Here is a 21430-nt window from a genome sequence, read left to right as displayed (position 1 = left end):
CTGCGATTTATCTGCATTAGCACTCTCACCTTGAATATACTGCTATCAGTATTCCCATTTTACAGAGAGGGATACAACTTACATGTCTCATAAGGGTGCAGTGAGAATTAATATTTGTAAAGTTTTCTGACAATAAGGAATGTTATATAAATGACTTTTTTACCACCAGTTTAGAGCTTGTGTATAGGTTTACTAACTCAGCTGACCATTGCTGTATTTCTAATCTCAAACAAACCAGTGTTCAGTCTAGTCCACTAGTTTAATAGTAGCCAAATATAGATATGTTTCATTTTTTTTTTAAGCTTTCCATCCAAAGATCCAAATAATTTTATAAGTATTAACGTTTGGCTACATCTGAGGGTTAGGTCTAATATTAGACTTCTAAAGAAGACAAACCTCCAGACTCATCCCAGCCCCCCCCAAAACGTAAACGTAACTAAACAGTAGTACAGAATGGATAAAATGTCTTCCTTACTGCAGCTAAATGAATTATGTATGTCCTGAAGCATAAGGCCTGTTATGCCTTTTAATTTTGTCTTCTGTACGACTGTTTCAGCATTAGACAAATAAAGACATAAGAAAGCCATACAGTAGCCCAATATAGGAAGCATAACTAACTGATTTTGTACAAGACAGTAGTGCAGAGCTGTACAAATACTGTATTACTATATACACTATTAATGCTCCTTGGGAAAGGGATACCATTATACATTCTGTTCTGTACAGGTTCTTATACTTAACTCATCACTTTAGTATCCAAGGTCCAAATTCACAAAGCAACTTAGGCACCACCGCAATTCACCAAATCCCTATATGGCTGCCTCAACTCACTCAGTGCCTACGTTTTCCCTGTAAAAATTCCTAAAGTTAAAGTTTCTGCTGCCTCACTCCAACTGTCTGGAAGCCTAAATTCCAGCACAATCCTCAAACCAGAGAAAGACATGCACACCTCCATGTCTCTTGCCTGAGGGGCCCTGATTGGAGCACACCTTCAAAATCAGGCCCCATTCAAGTTTCACTCAGAGGAAGAGGAGGGGGTGGAACTAGTGCTCCCCTTTACAAAATTTTAGCCCAGTAATTCGAGCACTCACTTAGATTAAATTCCCACATGCTGCCACCTCAGGGGTTTCCCATTTCTCAGGCGAGTGCCTTAGCCACTGGGTGACTGGATAGTCTCATGTGGGTCTCCCTCAATCTCTTACTGAAGCTGTTCTTTATACAAGGGTCACTGGAGTCAGGGGACTGAGTGTTGCAACACTCAAGTCCCTCTGGATTGGTGCTCACATGTCTATAAGACAGCAATGAATGAACAGCTGATGAACAGTTAAAGGAATCTTAGTTAAAGTACAGTAGAAACTCAAATATATGAATACCAGAGTTACAGACTTACCGGTCTACCCGACATCCTGTGAAACTAGAAGTCTTCAATGGGGGGGAGGGAGGAGAGCAGCACTGGGACTCGGGGCTTAAACCCATGGCTCCATTCCTGGCTTCAGCCCTGTGGAGGGTGCCGGGGCTCAGGGCTTTAGCTACGAAGGGAGCACCAGTTTCAGCCCCAGTGCTTCCCCTATAGCTAAAGCCCCAAGCCCTGGCACCTCCCCACTCCCGGCTGAGCCCAGGAATGGAGCCACAGGGCTATAGCCCCAGTCCCCAGCACTCCCCTCAGATCTAAACTCCGAGGGGCTAGAAACCCTGAGCCCCCCACTGGGAGCCCTAGCAGCCCCTATGGTTAGAAGCCCTGACTCCCGCACTCCACCCACCCTGCGGCTGCAGACCTAACTCCTCTGTGGCTGAAGTCCATAACATCTTGTTCATAGTTAAGGACCATTTCAGAGTTCTAGACAACCTCCAGTCCCAAGGTGTCCGTAACTCTGAGGTTCCACTGTATTTAAATAGCAAAGCCTTTACAAAATTTGGCTGTTTATTAGATGCATCATTATTCCTAACTTGGCTTCCAATATGCACACGCAAAATACTCTTGTACTGACACAGGACTAAATATTATACAGCATGTACGTGTTTTAACTACGTAAAAATTACAATATGAATCTCAAGCACTGTGACATAACTAATTACACAAAGGGACATGCAAATACCCCATATAATTCACTTCATTACGCATTCCTATGAGGATAGCTTCCCTTCTCTCAAGAAGATTCTTCTAGAAGCAAGGAATTACCCTTTGAAATTGTTTTAGTAACAAACAAACATTTACTTCAAGGTATTTTGACAATGTACTAAAAGTATGTTCAGCTAAAAGGATTTAAGAATAAGCATGTTACTCCCACTCTATTGATTTTCCTAGTTTTTTTTAATGTAATAAATTAGGGTGTATAATACAATTGCACAATAAAGAAATCACAAAGGTCAAAGAATATTTGTGATCACTAACATCTAAAACGAACAGTAGAAACTGAAATCATGAATGACAATCTAACAGAAAAACAGTATCAGACTTTGAGCTTGGTACCAGACCAGCAAGGATGGGATCTCTGAAGGAATTGTATGCACTGATCACTCCTGCTAACTAGGTATCCGTGGGTCCCTCAGTACTGCACTATAGAATCAGCTTGGAAAATAAGCTGAAGTCTTGGGGTACAACAAGCAGAGTTGATAGTACATTACACCCATTTTCCTCAGAGAAAGTCAGAAACAGTTTTCTTTTTATAAAAAAAAATTTAAAGGTTCCAATCAAAATGCATTAAAATTTACTTAAAAGCCAAGTAAAATGTTAGTTCGCTGTAACATAGCTCTCAACCTACTATGGCCCAAATGTGAAGTATTTTGAATTTTTCACATGGACAAGGAACACAAAAAAGTTATTCATGCAGGAAACTCCCACTGACATGGGACTCATTCCTTCAGTGTACATAACTGTCTTTTAAATCTTATTTTGTTGTAAATATTTTTAGAAGTGAAAAGTCAAGGACAAGAAGTTTGTCCTGAGTACTGGTAACTTTGAGAATAAGATAAACGATATCCCTTGAAATGAGGGACATTTCAGGAGGCATGCTATGAATACATTTAAATATAAAGAAAACTATTCTATATCTCAGGGGTAGCATTAACAGCATACAATGTGCCAGTTGCCAGCGTTTAAAAAAAAAAAATCAATCCTAAAAACAGCAGAGGAAAGGCATACTAAATAAGACTGACTGTGGATACACAGGCTAATACTGCCCTTGTCAGTCTTCTAGGTGGTATCCTATCCTTCCCACTACAGCTTGTTGACTCTGCACCCCCACACACCCCTTTTAAGGGTCAGCTATCTCACTATGTGAAAGTAAATAGGTTCATTAAACTGCTGTACTTTGTCTATGAGATTTTAAAAAGCACAGAGGTATAAAGTTGTTGGCAACTTGCACTCCAATTTGTGAGAATTAGGATTGTTTTGATAGGATTAAAAACACATCTCAGGCTTATACATTTTAATCAAGCTGCCAGAAAACTTCTTAGGCCTGATTGAATTTTCCCAACTACTGCATGCATCCAGTAGTTACAGAAATTATAAATATGGAGATTTAATGTCTTTTAACTCTGGAGTTCAGTGTTAAGTTTTCCACTGATGATTTTAAAGCCCTAATTCTATAAACAGCTTTATACACTCTAGTTTGAGAATAAGAAAAAAAAATCTCTTATCTGATATTCACTTCTATATTCTGAAAAAAGACTCCCTGTGCAAATATACTGAATACCTTTAGGTATACTCTCAAAAATAGCTATCCCCATGAGTGCACGCTTAAAAATGGGAAGTATAAGGGGCCAAAGCCATTACTTTAGCAACAAAAGAGTCCACAATGAAACAGAAGAGAACCCAAGTTTCATGATTTGGATTTTAGGAGTTGGGGATGCCTTTTAAATTTTTGAAAATATTGTTTCTTCCAAGTACGATCTCTCTTCAAATGGCTCAACAGAAGAAATTTTAAAACCTCTCCATTACAGGTTTTCCCTACTGGCCTTCCAAAATATGTACTGCAGCTGTTTAGTTTCTTGGATCTAATCCTATTTGCTTTGAAGAAAGATGGCAACACTTCCAATGAAGGAGGATCATTGCCATCTTGAGTGCCCCATCTCTTTCTCTCCACCCCCACCAAAAAATATATTACACATACATGGATGAGGCTAACACACACTAACAGTTTAAAATGCCAGCTGAACTTACCAGTTTGGTACATTACTAGCACAATGTACTAGACTGGAAGCCTATTTAGGTATTTATCATTTTGGATCCCCATCTGCACTACAGTTACAACACAGCTGTGCCCAGTGATATAACAGACTGCTCCAGTCTACACATGCAAAATCAGATTGCTATGTGTTGACATTTGTAACTGTAGCATAAAGATTAAGGGCCTTCCCTCAGTGTCTATCAATTAGAGCTCAACAATTTTACAACTCTACATTTTTAAAACATCTCTTGAGTCACTGGGAAGTGTGAGGGCTCAACACCTTTATCAGGAGTTGCTGGTACATGGCTCTCCCCATCTCAGGGTTTGCAACAGTACTTCATAGTGCTGTTAACGGTCAGATTTTAGTGAATTTGTGCCATTCAATGCGTGCATTCTATTTGTACAGTTTGGACCCTTAACATTCAGTGTAATGCATTAAGTAGTAGTGAGAAACCCATTTACCTTTTATTACAGTTAATACTTAATAGTTTGCTGATAAAGAAAGTTCATGGACAAGCTTCCCCGCCTCCCTCCTAAGTATGTAGTAAGGAATAGTATTTTGCAGTCATCATTTAGTGAATCTGTATATAGTAGTTTTTAATTATTTCTGCATTATACTAAAAGGAAGTTTCAGGACTCCAGGTTGTTTTGAGTATTCTGCAGATGTCAATATTTTATCCTGCGTTAAAGCACACCTCTGTGGGATCATACAGATGGCCAACGTGATCAGCAAATAATGTGGGGGGAAAAAAACACCCTTAATACTTATAGAATATGATGTATTGATATGCTGCTTCATATAGAATTAAATAGATATTAGCACAGATAGTGATTTACACTATAGTGGTTAGGCACTGGAACTCTTATAGAGGGAGCTTGGTTGGCATGAGGATGTGTCAAGAAAGCATTATTCCCCCATTTTGCCAGTTATTGGCTACAGTATGCAAGGTCTAACAAGTTGCTAGCTCTGTCTGCTTCACTTTCCACACTCCAACTGAATTTGGAAAATGGAAATAATTATTAGGGCTCCTAGGCATTATAGTAATACAAATAATTGATACATGCAAAATCAGTCACATAGGAGGAAGACATTTTAACTGCTCATACAGCTTACAAGGTTCTAAATTAGCTATCAACTCATAAAATGCACCTAAGCCTCACTACAGACAGCTCAATGAAGACCTCTGCTCACTGTGATTTTAAAAAATAAAAGCAAACAAGGTATTAGGATGCATAAGGAATGTCATGAAGAAAACATCACATGGAATAGAATACTAATCACATCAGGTCTAGAAGGATATTGCAAAATTAGAGGGGGCTAAAAAATGTTAATGAGATGATGATTTAACACTCCCCAAATTGCTTGTCATTTGGGAACTTTATCAGTGATCATTTTAAGTATTCTTGCAGGTGTCATAAATAGATAGCTAAGGGTTAATGTTTCTTTTACCTGTAAAGGGTTAACAAAGGGAACCAAACACCTGACCAGAGGACCAATCAGGAAACCGGATTTTTCAAAGTCAGGGAGGGAATTTTTGGGGTCTGAGTCTTTTGTCTGTCTCTCAGCTATGAGAAGGTTCTTTCTATCTTCTAATCTTCTGTTTCCAAATTGTAAGTACAGGTAGAAAAACAATATAGGCTTTTATGTTGTTTTGGTTTGTATTTACATGTGTGTAGCTTGCTGGAATGTTTCAAATTGGATATCTTTTTGAATCAGACTGTTTATTCATATTTTTCTTATAAGCAATAGCCCTGTATTGTCACTTGATACAGAGAATATTTGATGTCTTTTTTCTTTCTTTTTTTATAAAGTTTTCTTTTTAAGACTTGTTTGAGTTTTTTCTCTCTGGGTAGGCTAAGGAACGAAGGGAAGGGGAATTCTCTTTGTGTTAGATCTACGGAGGGTAAGCTCTGCAGCACCAGGGAATTGGTGGGAGGGGGAAGAGAGATAGAATCATTTCTGTTTCCTTGTATTTGGGGTTTGTCTCTTTGTGGAATAGAGGAGACATGCTTCTTGGTATTGTGATGTAAAGAGATTGCATCAGTACTCTCAGGTTAGCCCAGAGAGGAAAGTCTGGGTGGGAGAGAGAGGGGGAAGGGAAGTGGGTTATTTCCCTTTGGTGTAAGACTCAGACCTCTGAGTCTTGGGGTCCCTCCAGGGAAAGTTTGGGGGACCAGAGCGAGGCAGGCGCTGTAATTCCTGTCTGGTGGCGCGAGATAAGATCCACGCTGGTAATTAAGCTTGGAGGTTCATGCTAGGCACCCACATTTTGGATGCTAAGGTTCAGAATTGGGGAAGATGCTTATGATAGCAGGTCTCAGATAAAAGTATGTTAGATGTTAAATAGCATAGAGCCAAGAACCATCCCTGCAGGCCCCACTAGAAACGCACTCGTTCAATGATGATTCCCTGTTAATGACATTTTGTGACAGATCAGTTAGCCAGTTTTTAATCCATTAATGTGTGCCATGTTAATTTTGTATCCCAATTTGTTTAAATTAAAATGTTATGCAGCACGAAGTCAAACATCTGACAGAAGTCTAAAAAGATTAGATCAACGCTATTACCTTTATCAAATTTTTAATGGCATCAAAAAGTTAGTTTGATAGGACTTATCTTCCATGAACCCATAGTAATTGGCATTAACTATATTACCCTCCTTTAATTCATTATTAATTGAGTCTCCTATCAGCCACTCTATTACCTTAATGTCAATGTCAGACGGACAAGTTTTTACATTATGTGTTTATTAAATGGTTAAAAGGGTTTATGGTGGTTGTTCCCATAAATTTATACAAGCTTACTCAGTGAACCACGATGTTACAATGGTAAGACAATGGTTTTAACACACAAACCTTTTCACAGAACACATTGGGGGGTATGGACTGCACTGAGGCAGCTATGTAGCTAACATTTAATTATGCATTTTATGCTACTAAATGTATTTTCTCACATAAGCTTTGACCTCATGATACAGGAGTACTTTTCTTTTTATAATATTTTTCTGAATTTATAGTTTTGGTTGAGGAAGGCAATGGATTAATTAAATAGTTTTGTCTTCAAAAGGAAAAAAAAAAGTACACTTGTACTTAAATTTATTTGGCATTATTTCTCTCTTAAACATGCAGGCTATCCACAGTAACCAACTATATTCTGTTTTCTGGCCTACTGAGGCATGAAATTCATGTCCATCTTACAGGCAGAAATGGAGTGTTTTGGGCCTTACAGGAAAGGGTAGGTGAACACTGTGCAGTTCAATAAGAGCTTCTCCTGTCCTATATCACAGCACTGTGCCAAGAATACTGAACAGGTGCAGGGACCCATGAACAGGTTAACTAACCAAGCTGCCTCTGATGTTGCATGTACCCCCTTACAGTAGAGCTCCTGCATTTTCCCACTACTGTATCATGATATATAGAGTCCTGAATGGATATTTTCTTTGACTGTCCAAGTCTGCTGTGGCATTCAAAAATGGTAGAATTTTCATCCCTGAACTTAAATTCTGTCAGTGTCTTTTCACATCCCTCTGAAGCTGAGGAACAGATCTTTTGGCTCATCTCCTTGTCCTTTAATTTGTCAAACACTCTAACACTTGTGCTCCCAAGTCCTTCTGTGTAACATGCCAAAATTTCTCACTTACACCCTTGTTGCAGAAGTAGTCTCTGAAATGAGGGAAAAAGTAAAAGAATATTGGATTATTTATGACAGTCCTTGGAATACAATAAAAATAGTTTACTTTCAAATTTCAGTGCCTTATTACAAGATATTTTGTGCTGTGATTCAAAATGGTAAAGAAACCCTTGAAATCTCCAAAAATTCACATTAGCTCAAAGCACAGGATTTGAGGGAGATGGAAAACTGCATACAGAGCCGGGTTGGAACACATGCACACTACCAATGGGCTAAACGAGAATTACTTGTTGCCAGTTAACAGGAAATTGGCAGGGGGTGGGAATTATGTGATACAAGTTCTAACAAGGAAAGGGAGAGACCCATTCAAGCAAGCAGGTGTACAGCTGACAAGTTTGCAGATGAGTTACTTTCAACTATTACTGCAGAGGACATGATCCATAACTGGAGAGAAAGAAATTTCTTTAAAAAGCAACAAAGAGTCCTGTGGCACCTTATAGACTAACAGACATTTTAGAACATGAGCTTTCATGGGTTAGGGTGACCAGACGTCCTGATTTTATCGGGACTGTCCCGATATTTGGTTGTTTGTCCCACATCCCAACCAATGTTCAGTTGGGACACTGGACAAACAAGCAATTTTTCCCTTCGCTCCAGCACAGGTAGAGCCCGGCAGGCCTCTTGCCCCACCTCCTGTCCCCAGCCCCGTCCCCTCCTTCCCCCACTAGATCCCCCCTAAATCCCTGCTCTGGACCCACCCCCAGCCCCGCCCCCTCAGTGCCCCACTGGATCTCTCCCCAAATCCCCACCCTGGCCCCGCCACTTCCCCAAGCACGCAGCATTCATCCTCCCTCCCAGGCTTGCACTGATCAGCTGTATGGAGGCACAAGTCTGGAGGGAGGGAGTGGCCCCCAGCACTCACCCTGCAAACTGCTCCAGTCCAGCTTCTCCAGGAAGGTGAGCACGGCCCAGCAGAGATCCCGCAGCAGCTCCCTCTGCCCGAATCCCCAGTAGAAGGTGAGGCAGGCCTAGGCCCATGGCTCTACACTACTAGAAGAGGGCCTCATCCGCCCTGATTGAACTAACCTCGTTATCTCTAGACTGGTTCTAGCCTGCATATTTATACCAGCCCCTGGAAATTTCTACTACATTCGTCTGTGGAAGTGGGTATTCACCCATGAAAGCTTATGCTCCAATATGTCTGTTAGTCTATAAGGTGCCACAGGATTCTGTCACCTTTTACAGATATAGACTAACACAGCTACCCCTCTGATACTCAACAATTTTCTTTGTGAGCACAGGTGAGAGTTAACATTACTCTCTAATTTGATTGACAAGATACTGAACTTGTTTAACCAAACTTTGAGATTATTACAGGACCCAGGGGAAAAAAGTTATGCCAAGATTAACAGTTATCTTTATAGGACTGGTCTCCTGCATTTGCTGGTTGCCGCACAGCTATGATTCCTAGCCAATTCCTGTGGTAGAGAAACTATTTTATCCTCACATATGTGCATGCTTTTATTTCGTATATTAAGCAGAAAGGCAGAATTAAAAACACAATTTCAGTAAGATAAAACCAGATAGCTGTATGGGTACACTGGTCTGTCTTACTGGTACAATGCGATATACAGCCTCAGACATAATGTCAAATACATAACCTGTTACAACACAATTCTCCTGAGATTTTCTATATTCTGGCATTTGAAAAAGAGGACCTGCACCTTGTATCCGTGGCACTGAAGCCAACTTTTACTGGAGAGGAGACACCCAGTCTTCCATTAGATTTCAGGAAACTGTTCCCCTAATATACAAAACCAACTCTGATGAGTGAAATAGTTATCTTGTGTAGATGTTCCCTGGCCTTCAAGGTCATTGTCCTCTCCAGCCTGCAAGTCTCTGCTGTCATCCCAAGACCTCTTCAGATCATCAGCTATCACTGGGCCCCAGTTCAGAAAAGGCAATGGAGACAGAATTCTCCTCCCCACCCTGCTCATCTCTCAACAGCCCGTTTTCAAGGGACTGGATGTTGTCCATCTTTATCTCAGCCTCCACAGGTGTCCAATAGTTCAGACACAAAGCCGTATACTAGGATTTTACAGCTTATAGAGACTGCCTAAGGTAGATATTTACAAGTACCTTGATCATTGCCTTAGGCCAGCTGGCAGCACGCTTATACAATGTTTTCTACCGAGACGTATTCTGAGGTGGACTTGTTAACACACAGCAGTCGCAAAGAAGTCAATACTATTCATAAATAGTGCACACTGAGATCTAGGGAGCGTGCAGAGCTATTTGTACAAGTGAAGGATTTCAGAAATCTTGCCCTTGGACCAGAAGATGGACAAGCTGAGCTACATAAGCAGTGCCCAGTATACTATGGATGGTCGTGGAAAGACTAATTATATCAGTGAAACTCTTATGCCAATCACTGGTGTCTATGCTGGCACTGAACCTGCCAGTGCTGATCAACATGGTGACAGATGTCACCGTTGTTGGTCTTTTCAGGGCAAGAATAGCTCACCCACGCAGATACATGGTATGTTTCAGGTTCCAACAGTGGTTAGCATGTCAAATTTCACTAGTGTAGACAAGACCTAGATGTGACTGGGTAACCTTACAAATCTGTCTATGATGAATGTTAGCACAGGTACCAAATAGTGTTCTCTTATAATGCAAGATGGACTGGTATCCTCCACTTCTTTGACTTACGTCAAGCAACAATCATCAGATAATTGCTTTTTGTCAATATAGACCTGCAAAAGATCTGAACTACAGACTAAGTTTTAAGAGCCTCCAAACTCCATTACCATTCCCCTTTTCCATTCCACATACAGATGACATGCAATTTCCAAGAAGAAAAGGATTTAATTTAAAAGAGCATTTTAAAGGAAACTATCAACTTGTACTTTTAAATGGAATAGTATTTGTAAAATTCCTAGTCTCACAGAGTGTCCTTTAAACAGTATGCCTTGATTTTATTTTTAAAATAAATGTATAATATTTTTCTGCATTTGGCTGATGTTTATAAAGGGTCTTTACACAGAGGGTGAAAATGACTGGTTATACAGGGAAAACAACAAAAGTACTGTATGAAAATCACTGCATACTAAAAACCCTGAAAGACTTGCACCAGTATCTTACAAATCACAGTAACAATGGGTATTACTTGAAAATTATGTACCTAGCATACTTTTAATTAGAAGTGTGAAGTCTAACAATGTCCCTTTAAGAAAGATTCTTGATCCCTATAAGCAGGGTGCATGTAACCTGTGGCACAATGAAACAAAATTTTGCAGGTAAGACTCCTAAATTCTGGGGGAAAAGTTAATCCATTCATCTTCTTACCTCCTCAGGCCTCAGCTGCTGCTGTGTTCTCTAGGCAGCCTAGCTGGCCAGCCTGCACTATTGGCTCCTTTCAGTCCCTGGCTGCAAACTAAACTCAAGCTCTGGCTCCTTAACACATACATCACCCAACCACCCTTACCTGGTTCTATGAAACAGTAAGGTAACACTATAATCCATTTAATTTGCCTTTTTGGCAAAAGATGCAGAGCAAGCAGCAGCTGTTGCCATGTCCCAGCAGGGCAGGGAGACAAAACAAAATGTTGGGTGCCCCATAGCAGCAAAAGTGTTGAATTCTGATGGATCTTGGAAAAATGCTAGATTCTACAGCCACACAGAGTCCATGTGGTTCCAAATGAGATGATTTGGGATGTTCACATCTCTTAGAACCATTGTTTCAGGTTCTTTGCAGACTCAGACAGGCACTGGGTTGCACAGTTCACATTCTCAAAGTTATCTTCGAAACTATAAGGGCTAGATTTTTTATATATATATATTTTTTTAAAGAGCTGAGATTCTGCTTCCCACAGAATTGTGCTCCACTGAATTCCATAGTAAATGCCACAGTCACAGAATCCATAAGGACCTACCCATAGGCTCAGCTTCTAAATGCTATCTTAGAATGACACTTTTATCTAGTCTCTTACATAGAATGATTAAATATTGTACACATTTGCATGGTCTCTGAGCATTCTAAGTTTTCTCCATCCCTTTAAAAGAGGAACTATTTTTATTCTTTGGTTACCCTTCCCCTTTCCCAAGCTGTCTTTTAAACTCAATCTGCCTTTCTTGACTCCAACTCCCTTCTGTGGCAATCTGGATGCTGCATCAGCTTGGTTGTGCTGACTTCCTCTGAGGCCAGGCCTACACTTAAAAGTTAGGTCAACATAGCTACGTGATGAGGGGCGTGAGGAAAAAACCCACATCCCTGACCAATCTAGTTATGCTGACCTAATATCCAGTGTAGACACTGGTATTCTGAAGGAAGAAGGCTTCTGCTAATGTAGCTACCACTGTTTGGGGGAAATGGTATTCCTACACCAAAAACAACAACAACAACAAAAATCTTCCATATGCATAGACTGCATCTACATGGCAATTAAAAAAAAAAAATCTGTGGGCTGGCCCATGCCAGATGGTTTCGGCTCACAGGGCTCAGGCTCTGGCGCTGTTTAACTATGGTATAGACCAGGAGTTGGCAACCTTTCAGAAGTGGCATGCGGAGTCTTCATTTATTCACTCCAATTTAAGGTTTGTGTGCCAGTAATACATTTTAATGTTTTTAGAAGGTCTCTTTCTATAAGTCTATAATATATAACTAAACTATCATTGTATGTAAAGTAAATAAGGTTTTTAAAATGTTTAAGAAGCTTCATTTAAAATTAAATTAAAATGCAGAGCCCCCCAGACCAGTGGCAGGACCCCGGCAGCGTGAGTGCCACTGAAAATCAGCTTGCATGCCACCTTCGGCACCCATGCCATAGGTTGCCTACCCCTGGTATAGACATTTGGGCTTGGGCTGGAGCCTTGGCTCTAGGACCCTGTAAGGTGGGAAGGTCCCAGAGCCCTGGACTGCAGCCCAAGCCTAAACATCTGCATTGCAATTAAACTGCCCTACAGCCCAAGCACTGCAAGCCCCAGTCAGCTGGCACAGGCTAGCAGCAGGTGTCTAACTGCAGTGTAGACATACCAGCATAAGGAGATATTCTGGTATAGTCTCCATTGTGTAGTTATATCTTGATATTCAGAATTCTTCCTATTTTCACACCCTACTACCACTGGCCTGAGAAATAGGAGGCTAGGCTTCAATTCTAAAACTCACATTTCACTGCTTTTCTAACTGGACTCCCCAAGCCTTTCCTATTCACTTCAGACTATGCTAAGAAAAATGAGGCAAATGAGTTTTAGCACAAAAGCATTTAAAAGGAGAAGGCTAAGTCAGGAAGAAAAAAATTGAAAGGGATGGTATATAAGTGTCTCTCTCCCTCCATCCCAAGTTGGTCTCAAATAATTCTAAAGCCAAGAGAGCCAGACCACTGCCAAATTTTTCAGTCAGAGATCCATGTGGCCTCTCTACACAGCAAGAATATTCTGGAGGGCTTGCTCCTCAGTGGGACTCTTACTACATTAGCTAAAACTTATTTTAGTAAGGCAGGGTAACAACACTAGTAATGACATTCCAAAAACAACCACAGATTTCATTAGAGTGGGAATAGAATAGAAGACTGTGTGTGTTCAGCTTGTGATGTTATAGCACTCAGATTCCTCAGGAACCCAACATTCATTTGAAGCAATTATTCTTTCAAGTATTTTTTAAAGCATGTATTTCTATATAGAGAGCATTTCAGTTTAGTAACAGCAGATTTAAGAAAGAATGTGATTGGAGGTGTCCGACACTAGCATTTCTTCAGTGTTTACGAAAATTAAGTTTGTGTTTGGGATTTTAGGAATATTCACTGTATGACAGTAAGCCTGCATATCTCAGAGTCCAATATCAGGTATATGATTTAAATTTTTGAAAAAATTCTTCAAAACCTCTGATGCCTGGTCTACACACCTAAAATGTGGGTTGAAAAAGCTATGACACCCAGGGTTGTGAAAAATCTACACCTTCTGAGAACCATAGCTATGCTAACCCAACCCCAGGTGCAGACATAGCGAGTTTCAGGAAAGAATGCTTCTGTTGACCTAGCTGTCATTGCTTGGGAAATTGGCGTTCCTACAGAGGGGAAAAAAAAAAAAAATCTACTTCTGGAAGCTATGCCACTGTAGTGCCTGCAATATAGACAAGACCTAAGCCTAACCTCAAAATACTTCAAATACTGCTATACACCGTTTTGGATTCATTTATCAGTTGGTTTTGTCACTGCTAGATCGGCCAGGGTGAGGGAAATAATTATAACAGTCACCTAAGCATAATCTGAAATAGATTTTTTCCTAATGCAAAAGAACTCCAAAAAAGATAAGTACAAGTGTCTAGACTATAATACCTACACCTTCCTCCAGCAATTTTCTCCCTGCTGTCTCTCACACAGACACCTCCTTTCCCAAGGCTCATTTTCTAGAGCAAGGACAGAAGTTACAATCTCTCTCCCTCTGAAGAGGGAAGATTTTGCTCCCTGTTGTTTCAAGGGAAGACTATTTTTGGACATTGAAATTGCCAAATTAGGTCTCTATGTCTCCACTAAGGAAAAGGTGTGTTGTTTATAATGTGCGAAGGGACAGCTCAGTGGTTTGAGCATTGGCCTGCCAAATCCAGCATTGCACACTCAATCCTTGAGGGAGCTATTTAGTGACCTGGGGGGAAAATCTGTCTGGGGATTGGTCCTGCTTTGAACAGTGGGTTGGACTAGATGACCTCCTGAGGTCCCTTCCAAGCCTGACATTCTACGAATTAGTCTATGTTAGAAAATCCTAGTGTGGACAGGGCAAGTTGCACTTTTACCTTATCCTGCCCAGACAAGGCTTTTACAACACGTTAAAGAAAGCAGCTTTTTTGCTCTTAAACACTGCAGAAGGACCCACCCTCAGAGACTGATTGTCACATAGGTGGTCCCTAACCATCACATAGCCTGGGGACTGTCAGAGACGTCTCACATGCACACAGAGGTACGCCTGTAGTGGTGGCGGGGCGCAGCGAGAACGGGGCACAGCAGTGGGACGGAGGGAAGCGGCGGGAGGGGCTTCTCCACTCACCTGTTTTGAACACCATCTGCTTGTCGTCCTGCGAGCCGAACTCGCTCAGCATGGAGACGAAGAGGACCCCGCACGAGTTCTGGATGCCGAACACCGCACCGTTGCACCACATGGCGGCCAGCATCACCACCCAGCCCCAGCCGCCCTCGGGGGGCTCGGCCGCGTGCTGGTCCTCCGGGGCACCCGCCATCAGCAGAGCTGACTGGCCGCCTAGACACCCCTCTCGGTTCTCTTGCCTCGGCTCCCCGGCCGCCGCCTGGGCGCCCTGCTGCTCCCGCAGCGCCGGCCAGGGCAAGAGGGTAACAGACGCGACGGGAGCGTCCGCAACTCCCTGCGTCTCCAGCTTCTCACTCAGCGTCATCCCCGCAGGCTCCCTCAGCCGCAGGCAGCCGGGGCGAGAGGATAGGCGACAGCTCCCTCCCACGAGAAGGGGCTGCGGCGGCGGCTTCTCCAGCTGCCTGAGGGGACTGCTGCGCTCCCACTAGCCCTGCAGAGCTGCTAGGAACATCCTACGGCGCCGAGCGGGACCCCCCGCCCTTATTACCGTGCAGCCTCAGCGGTACAAGCCTCCCCCTGCCCCGTCCCGCTCACACACGCCGGACCCGCACCCGGCCACGCCAGGTCATTTTGAAGAGGCACTTCTCGGGGAGGGGGTGTCCGACAGCAGGATATTCCCCCCCACCGCGTCTCCGATTGGATGGGGCAGGGGCGTGGCCACGCCCCCTCCCAGGACACAGTGCGGGCGGGGCCGCTGCGTGTCACAGGCTCCGGCGGCGGCTGTGCTGAGTGGCCGGGGGGGGGGGTGCGCGCGCGGCGAGATGGGGCGTTGAGAGTTAACGGTTGCGGCTCGCACGCAGCAAGAGGGATCCCCGAGGCCCTTCCTCCACCCGGCCAGTCCCGTGAGAAGGCGCCAGATTCACCTCAGGGTGGGAGGGAGAAATCAGGCCAGCAGCCTAACAGGAGGGAGCCTACTCGCCCCGCCCCATGAATTCCCAGGGGAAGGCGATGCACCGCCCCGGGGTGGCCTGCAGTATCCGCCCCTGGGCCGGGACAATCACAACAAAAACAGCACGGACACGGCCCCCTTAACGGTAACCCAACAACCCCCCTCAGAGAATCAGGAAGTGCCACAGCTGCCTCTGTGACAGGCACGTGCTTCGCTCTGACCCTCCTTCTTGTCCCCACGAGTTGTACCTCTCCCGCCATGCTGCTGCCCATCCTCTCTCACTGCGCCTCCCTAGCTTTTCCTGTCAGATTCCCGCCTCCCTCACGGCACAGGACAGAGGAAAATGAGGCAGCCTCTTAGCAGTTACCCTCTGTGTTGAAGAGCAGGGCTATGACTCCTCACTGCGGTCCCAGCTGTCAGCCACACTGTAGGCACTGCTGCCACAATACAGTGCATGGCTGCTGTGCCACCTGCTGCCACCAGAGAACTAACTGCTAGCACTGTTTCGCACCCGTCTTCGGCAGGTGCTGCAGTTTCCTTCACCTACAATGACAGCTGGCACCTACAAAGTCAGGCTGGCCACAGCAAGGCCATCTACCCCTGCTCTTATGTAGAATGTTGTGACACATCATGGGTGGCATGCAATATTTCTCCTTAGTGCAAACGTGTCACTATTTCCTACACAAGGAATTTTCCTACACCTCACTTCCCTCACCCACCTTCCTCCCAGGAAGGCTTGAGGGTGAAAAGAGCAGAAACCTGCACCTCACAAGAAGGTGGCAGGGCATGAAAGCCAGTATAGTGAGGGTCAGGAGAGCTAGTGCTGGAGAGAATGTGAAGTTGCTTAGAGGGGGTTGATGGATTGAACATGGGGAAGGTTTCTTCTGGGAGGTTAGGAAAACACAGAATGGCTTCCCCTACTTAAGCCCTATTCCCTTCTGTTTCTCTCTGTCATCCTCTGCTGCCAGTTCTGCTCCCCACACTCTTACCTATGACAGGTCTACACTTAAAATGCTGCATTGGCGCCCACTGCAGCGCTTAAGTGAAGATGGTCTCCTGTTGGCGTAGTTAATCCACCTTCATGAGAGACACTAGTTATGTCAACTAGAGAAAGCCTCCCAGCTGCATAGCGCTATCTATACAGGGGTTACGTCAGTATAGCTACATCACTCAGGGGTGTGGATTTTTCGCACGCATGAGCAGCATAGTTATACAGATTTAAGTCTAGCGTAGACCTGGCCCTAGTCTTTATCCTCCATCCTCTGCCCCTACCTGCTTAACCCAATCTCTCTTCCCTCCTTCTTGCCGTGGACCACCTTCTCTTACTAACCTCCCTTGGTGGTGGGAGCTGGAGCAGCAGGCTGCAGATTCCTCTGTTAGTTGCTGATTAAAAAGCTGCTACTGGATGCCATTTGCAGCATGCAGTACGTTTTATCAGTCCTACAACACCCAAGAACTATTCATAGAATCATAGATTATTAGGGTTGGAAGGGACCTCAGGAGATCATCTAGTCCAACCCCCTGCTCAAAGCAGGACCAATCCCCAACTGAATCCCCAAATGGCCCCCTCAGAGATTGAACTCAGAACCCTGGGTTTAGCAGGCCAATGCTCAAACTTGTGTGAATTCTGAGCACCAGCCATTGGCACCTTAACTATTTATATATCTACAGATGTTGAGCACTCCTGCATCAGCCTGTGGCTTCTCTTTCCAACTGCTGCATGCACAGTTGCCAGCTTTCATGCGGTAAATAAGCACCCCGACTTTCACAATAAGCCAAAAATCAAGCTAATCCCATTTCAAAACAAGCCAATCCCTAAGAACTCCAACATTCTATGGGACTAGATCCCCCACTATGCAGTCTGCAACTGTCGTGGGCCCGCTGTGCACTCCAATCCTCTCACCTCCCTTTGCTCCTACTTGCCCTCCCTTACTGGGAGCTGATAAAAAAAAAAGCAGCAACAAGTTATAAGCCAAACAAGCAACAAGCCAAAAACTAGCCCAATTTCTGCATTTTTTTCATGGGTTTGGCATGTCTGGCTGCATGCTGGCTTGGATTCAGCAGAAGGAGCAGCACCAGTAGAAGAGGTAGCATTCTGCTGCCTGCAGTTCCTCTGTCACAGTGACCACTGATGGCCCATAGGAAAAAATGCTGAAAATTCTATAGAGTGACGTTTGAGGGGATCTGTGGTGAGACATGACCGGGCTGCCACAGGCATAGTTTCATGCAAGATGTGTGATAATTGGCAGGCCTGAAGCCCTACCAGGAGGCCTAGCAGCAAGTAGGCTGCTGACAGCAAAGCAGGCAAGTGCAGAGCAGGGAATATAGGCTTCTGTGATGGTAATTCAAATTAGCCCCTTCAAAACAGATTATAACCACTGCAATATTCCCAGCTTCATCCAACCAGTTTGTGTCTGCTGTCTTAGCTACTTGTTCCCTAGGTAAAACATGGGATGGGAGGAAGAGAAGTGACTCTGAACTATGGGAGCCTTGGTGAGAGGGAGTGGGGTCCAGGTGTGAGGGAAAGGTTCTTCTGAGTCTGATTTTGGGAAGAGGGGTCAGGAGATTTCAGACTCTAAAGGAAGCAAATTCAGGTGGAAGAGAAAGGGTTCTGATCCTGGGGAATGATTTCCAAATCTCAAGGTTGGGTGGAAGCAGAAAGGGTTCTGAGCCTGGAGGGGGTTGCTGGTCAAGAGCAAGAGATTTAGGGGGGCATCTGTCCCAGAAGGTGTATACGTTGGGTTGACAGGATTTTGCATGAGTGGAAGGAATTGAGGTTGTAAGTGAATTAAGGCATGGAGAAGATAGAGAAGTGACTGAGACTGGGAAAGAACAATAAAGAAATCCTAGAAAGATATGCACTGTTTTCTCCCAACCTGCCCTTTAAAGTAAAGTGTCCTAATTTTTCCATTTTGAAAAGGATGAACGTATTTGACCAGGAAGAGTGCTTTTCTTCCTCACCTTTATGCCAACTTATCTCTTCTCCCACCAAAACCCTGTGGATACTGATAGTTGACAGTTTGAGAGCCATACTGATGTCCTGTTTTTTAAACTTTGAAAATCTGAAAAACCTGTAGCAGGAAGGATAGGGACGAATTTAAAGTTTCTACTGAAAAAGCTAATGCAGGCTTAAAGCTGTTCAAAACAATTCATAATATAAAAGGGGCACCTGCATTATGTCTTTGTATACAAACTGTTTAACAACTTCCCTTCTAAAAAAAAAAATCACTCAGGCATAACATAACTTGGCTCTGAATAGATAAGGCAGGGACGAGTAGAGCATTTTGAAATCCTCCTTTTGGATCAAATTATAGACTTATTTCCCCCATTTATTTGAATTCAGTTTTGGGTTGCACATGAGAGAGGACAAAATTCTAGACTGGCCTTTAAACTGACTGATTATATAGTCTGTATTCCACAAACCATTTAAACATATGCCTAACCATAAGCATGTGTGTAGTCAGATTACCCATGTAATTTAAGTGTTTTGCTGAAATGGTGCCATGAACTGAATTGTCCATGTTCAGTTTAATTTCGGGCAAGGACCACAACACATTCTTCTATTTTTGGACAGTGCTTTCTCCTTTCTCCCCACCAATTCCCTGGTGGATCCAGACACAGACCCCTGGGGTCTCACCAGAATAAAAAAACAACCAGGTTCTTAAACAAGAAAAGCTTTTAATTAAAGAGAGAAAAACAGTAAAAATTATCTTTGTAAATTTAAGATGGATTAGGTACTAGTTCAGCTATTAGACAGGGAAAACCTCCCGCCTATAGATATACAAGTAGCCAATTAAAATCCTTTCACAAAATAAAAAGCTTGAGACTGCTCAGCCAAATTGCACATAACTGCTCCAGCAAATGCACGATTAAATATCTTCCCACCAAGATACATTTGGCAAATAAGAAAAAAACGAAGCCTAATGCCTTACTACTCAGTCTCACTATTTTGAACTCTATAAAGCCGATTCGGTAGAGATTGGAAGAGAAACCTGGTTGCAACGGCTGTCACTCAGAACCCAGAAAGAACACCACCAAATCTAACAGCACACACAGAAACTCCTCCTCAAGATTGAATAGTACTGTCCCTGATTGGCCTGGTCAGGTGACACCAGAACTGAACTTGTTAACCCTTACAGTCAGAAAAGATAAAAGTACTCTAGTGTTTAACTCTACATTGTTTATGAAGCAGCAAAGACCTGAAGGCCTTATAGACAACAAGACTTTGGACATGAGCTTTCGTGGGTGATACCCACTTCATTCAGATGCATGAGTGAGAATTAGGGCAGTATATTAGGCAAGCAAGAAGCAAGCTAGAGAATAACGAGGTATTCAGCCAGGAAGATAGGCCCGTTCTAGCAGTTGAAGTGTGAAACCAGGGAGGAGAAACTGTTTTGTGGTGGGAAGCATCACAGTCTTTGTTAAATCGAGCTGATGGAGTCAAATTTGAGAGGACTGAAACTCAGCAGTTCTCTTTGAATCGGTCCTGAAGTTTTTTTGCTGCAGGGATGAACCGTAAGATCTCTTATGTGTGCCAGGGGTAGGTTGGGTTCTCTACAGGTTTGTATAGTTGCCATTGCTAATCTGCTTATGTGTCCATTTCTCCTTCCGTGAGACTGTCCACGTGGCCAATGTACATAGCAGAGGGGCAGCGGGTATGAGGCTATGATACATTGCGTGGACGGCAAGTAATGAACCAGTGATGGTGTGGCGATTGCGGTTAGGTCTGTTGGTGTCGCGGTGTGAAATGTGGCAGATGCATCGAGGTTTGTTGCATGGTTGGTTCCTGAGCTCAGAGTACTTTGACGCTGGTGTTGCTTACTGGTGAGATATGCTTCAGGTGGCAGGTTGTCTTTTGGGCAAGGACTTGCTCGCCACCCAAGGCCTTGAAGTGTGATCCGGCCAGGTGGGTTGTAGATCCCTGATGATGCGTTGGAGGGTTTGTGCTGGACTGTATGCTGGCCGTGGGTCCTGTTGTTCGTCTGGTGTACTGGCAGTAGAGCTTGGGTACAGCTGCGCTGTGACGTTCTATGTCCGCGTGCGGTAGTGATTTGACGAATGCTGGAAGATGGTAGGTTGACTCTGTCTGAGGTAAGCAGATGCGGGTCTGTACCGTCAGGCTGGCTGTAGATCAAGGGATCGTGTGGTGTGCCCGGGCATGAACTGAGGCATGAGTAGCATAGCAGTGGTAATGTTCCGGTAAGGGGGGTTAAGGGACCGATCACGTATTTGCACGGTTGTCTAGGAAGTGGACTTGCGTAGAGAGGTCCGGCGGAGGAGAGGGTGGGCGGGTGGAAGCGGTGAAAAAGTGGGGAATTTCCAGAGCGCCTCGCAGGGTCATCAATGTAGCGTAGGAGAAGCAAGGGTTGTGAGTGGACGAGGTGAGGAAGGGTTCCAGCGGCAAAAAATAGGCATATTGTGGGGCACGTGGGTGCCCAAGCACAGTGCCACTGATCTGGAGATATAGATTGTCATCAAATTTGAAATAGTTGTATGTGAGGATAAAGGCACAGAGCTCAGCAGCCAGTTGTGCTGTGGCATCATGTGAGAATGGATAGCCTGAGACATAAAAAGATATTATCCAAGGGAGAATATGAATGGGAAGACACCATAACCTGGAAAACTAGAATTATTAAAAATGAA

General features: G+C 43.7%; 1 protein-coding gene across 2 annotated transcripts in view; it reads right to left on the bottom strand.

Moving 5' to 3' along the window:
* The window catches only part of SLC16A10 (solute carrier family 16 member 10), a 183231-nt gene extending 167743 nt beyond the window's left edge, over window positions 1–15488 (bottom strand). For both annotated transcript variants that reach the window (XM_032762482.2, XM_032762476.2), the window contains exon 1: window positions 14842–15488. In XM_032762482.2, the coding sequence (XP_032618373.1) occupies window positions 14842–15202 (361 nt within the window). In that variant the 5' untranslated portion in view covers window positions 15203–15488. The remainder of the gene's footprint in view (window positions 1–14841) is intronic.
* Between the last annotated feature and the right edge of the window lie 5942 nt (window positions 15489–21430).

Source organism: Chelonoidis abingdonii, chromosome 3 (genome assembly GCF_003597395.2).
Source record: "Chelonoidis abingdonii isolate Lonesome George chromosome 3, CheloAbing_2.0, whole genome shotgun sequence".
Lineage (NCBI taxonomy): Eukaryota > Metazoa > Chordata > Testudines > Testudinidae > Chelonoidis > Chelonoidis abingdonii.
Note: the sequence above shows the minus strand (reverse complement) of the source record. Positions and strands in the feature narration are given on the sequence as shown.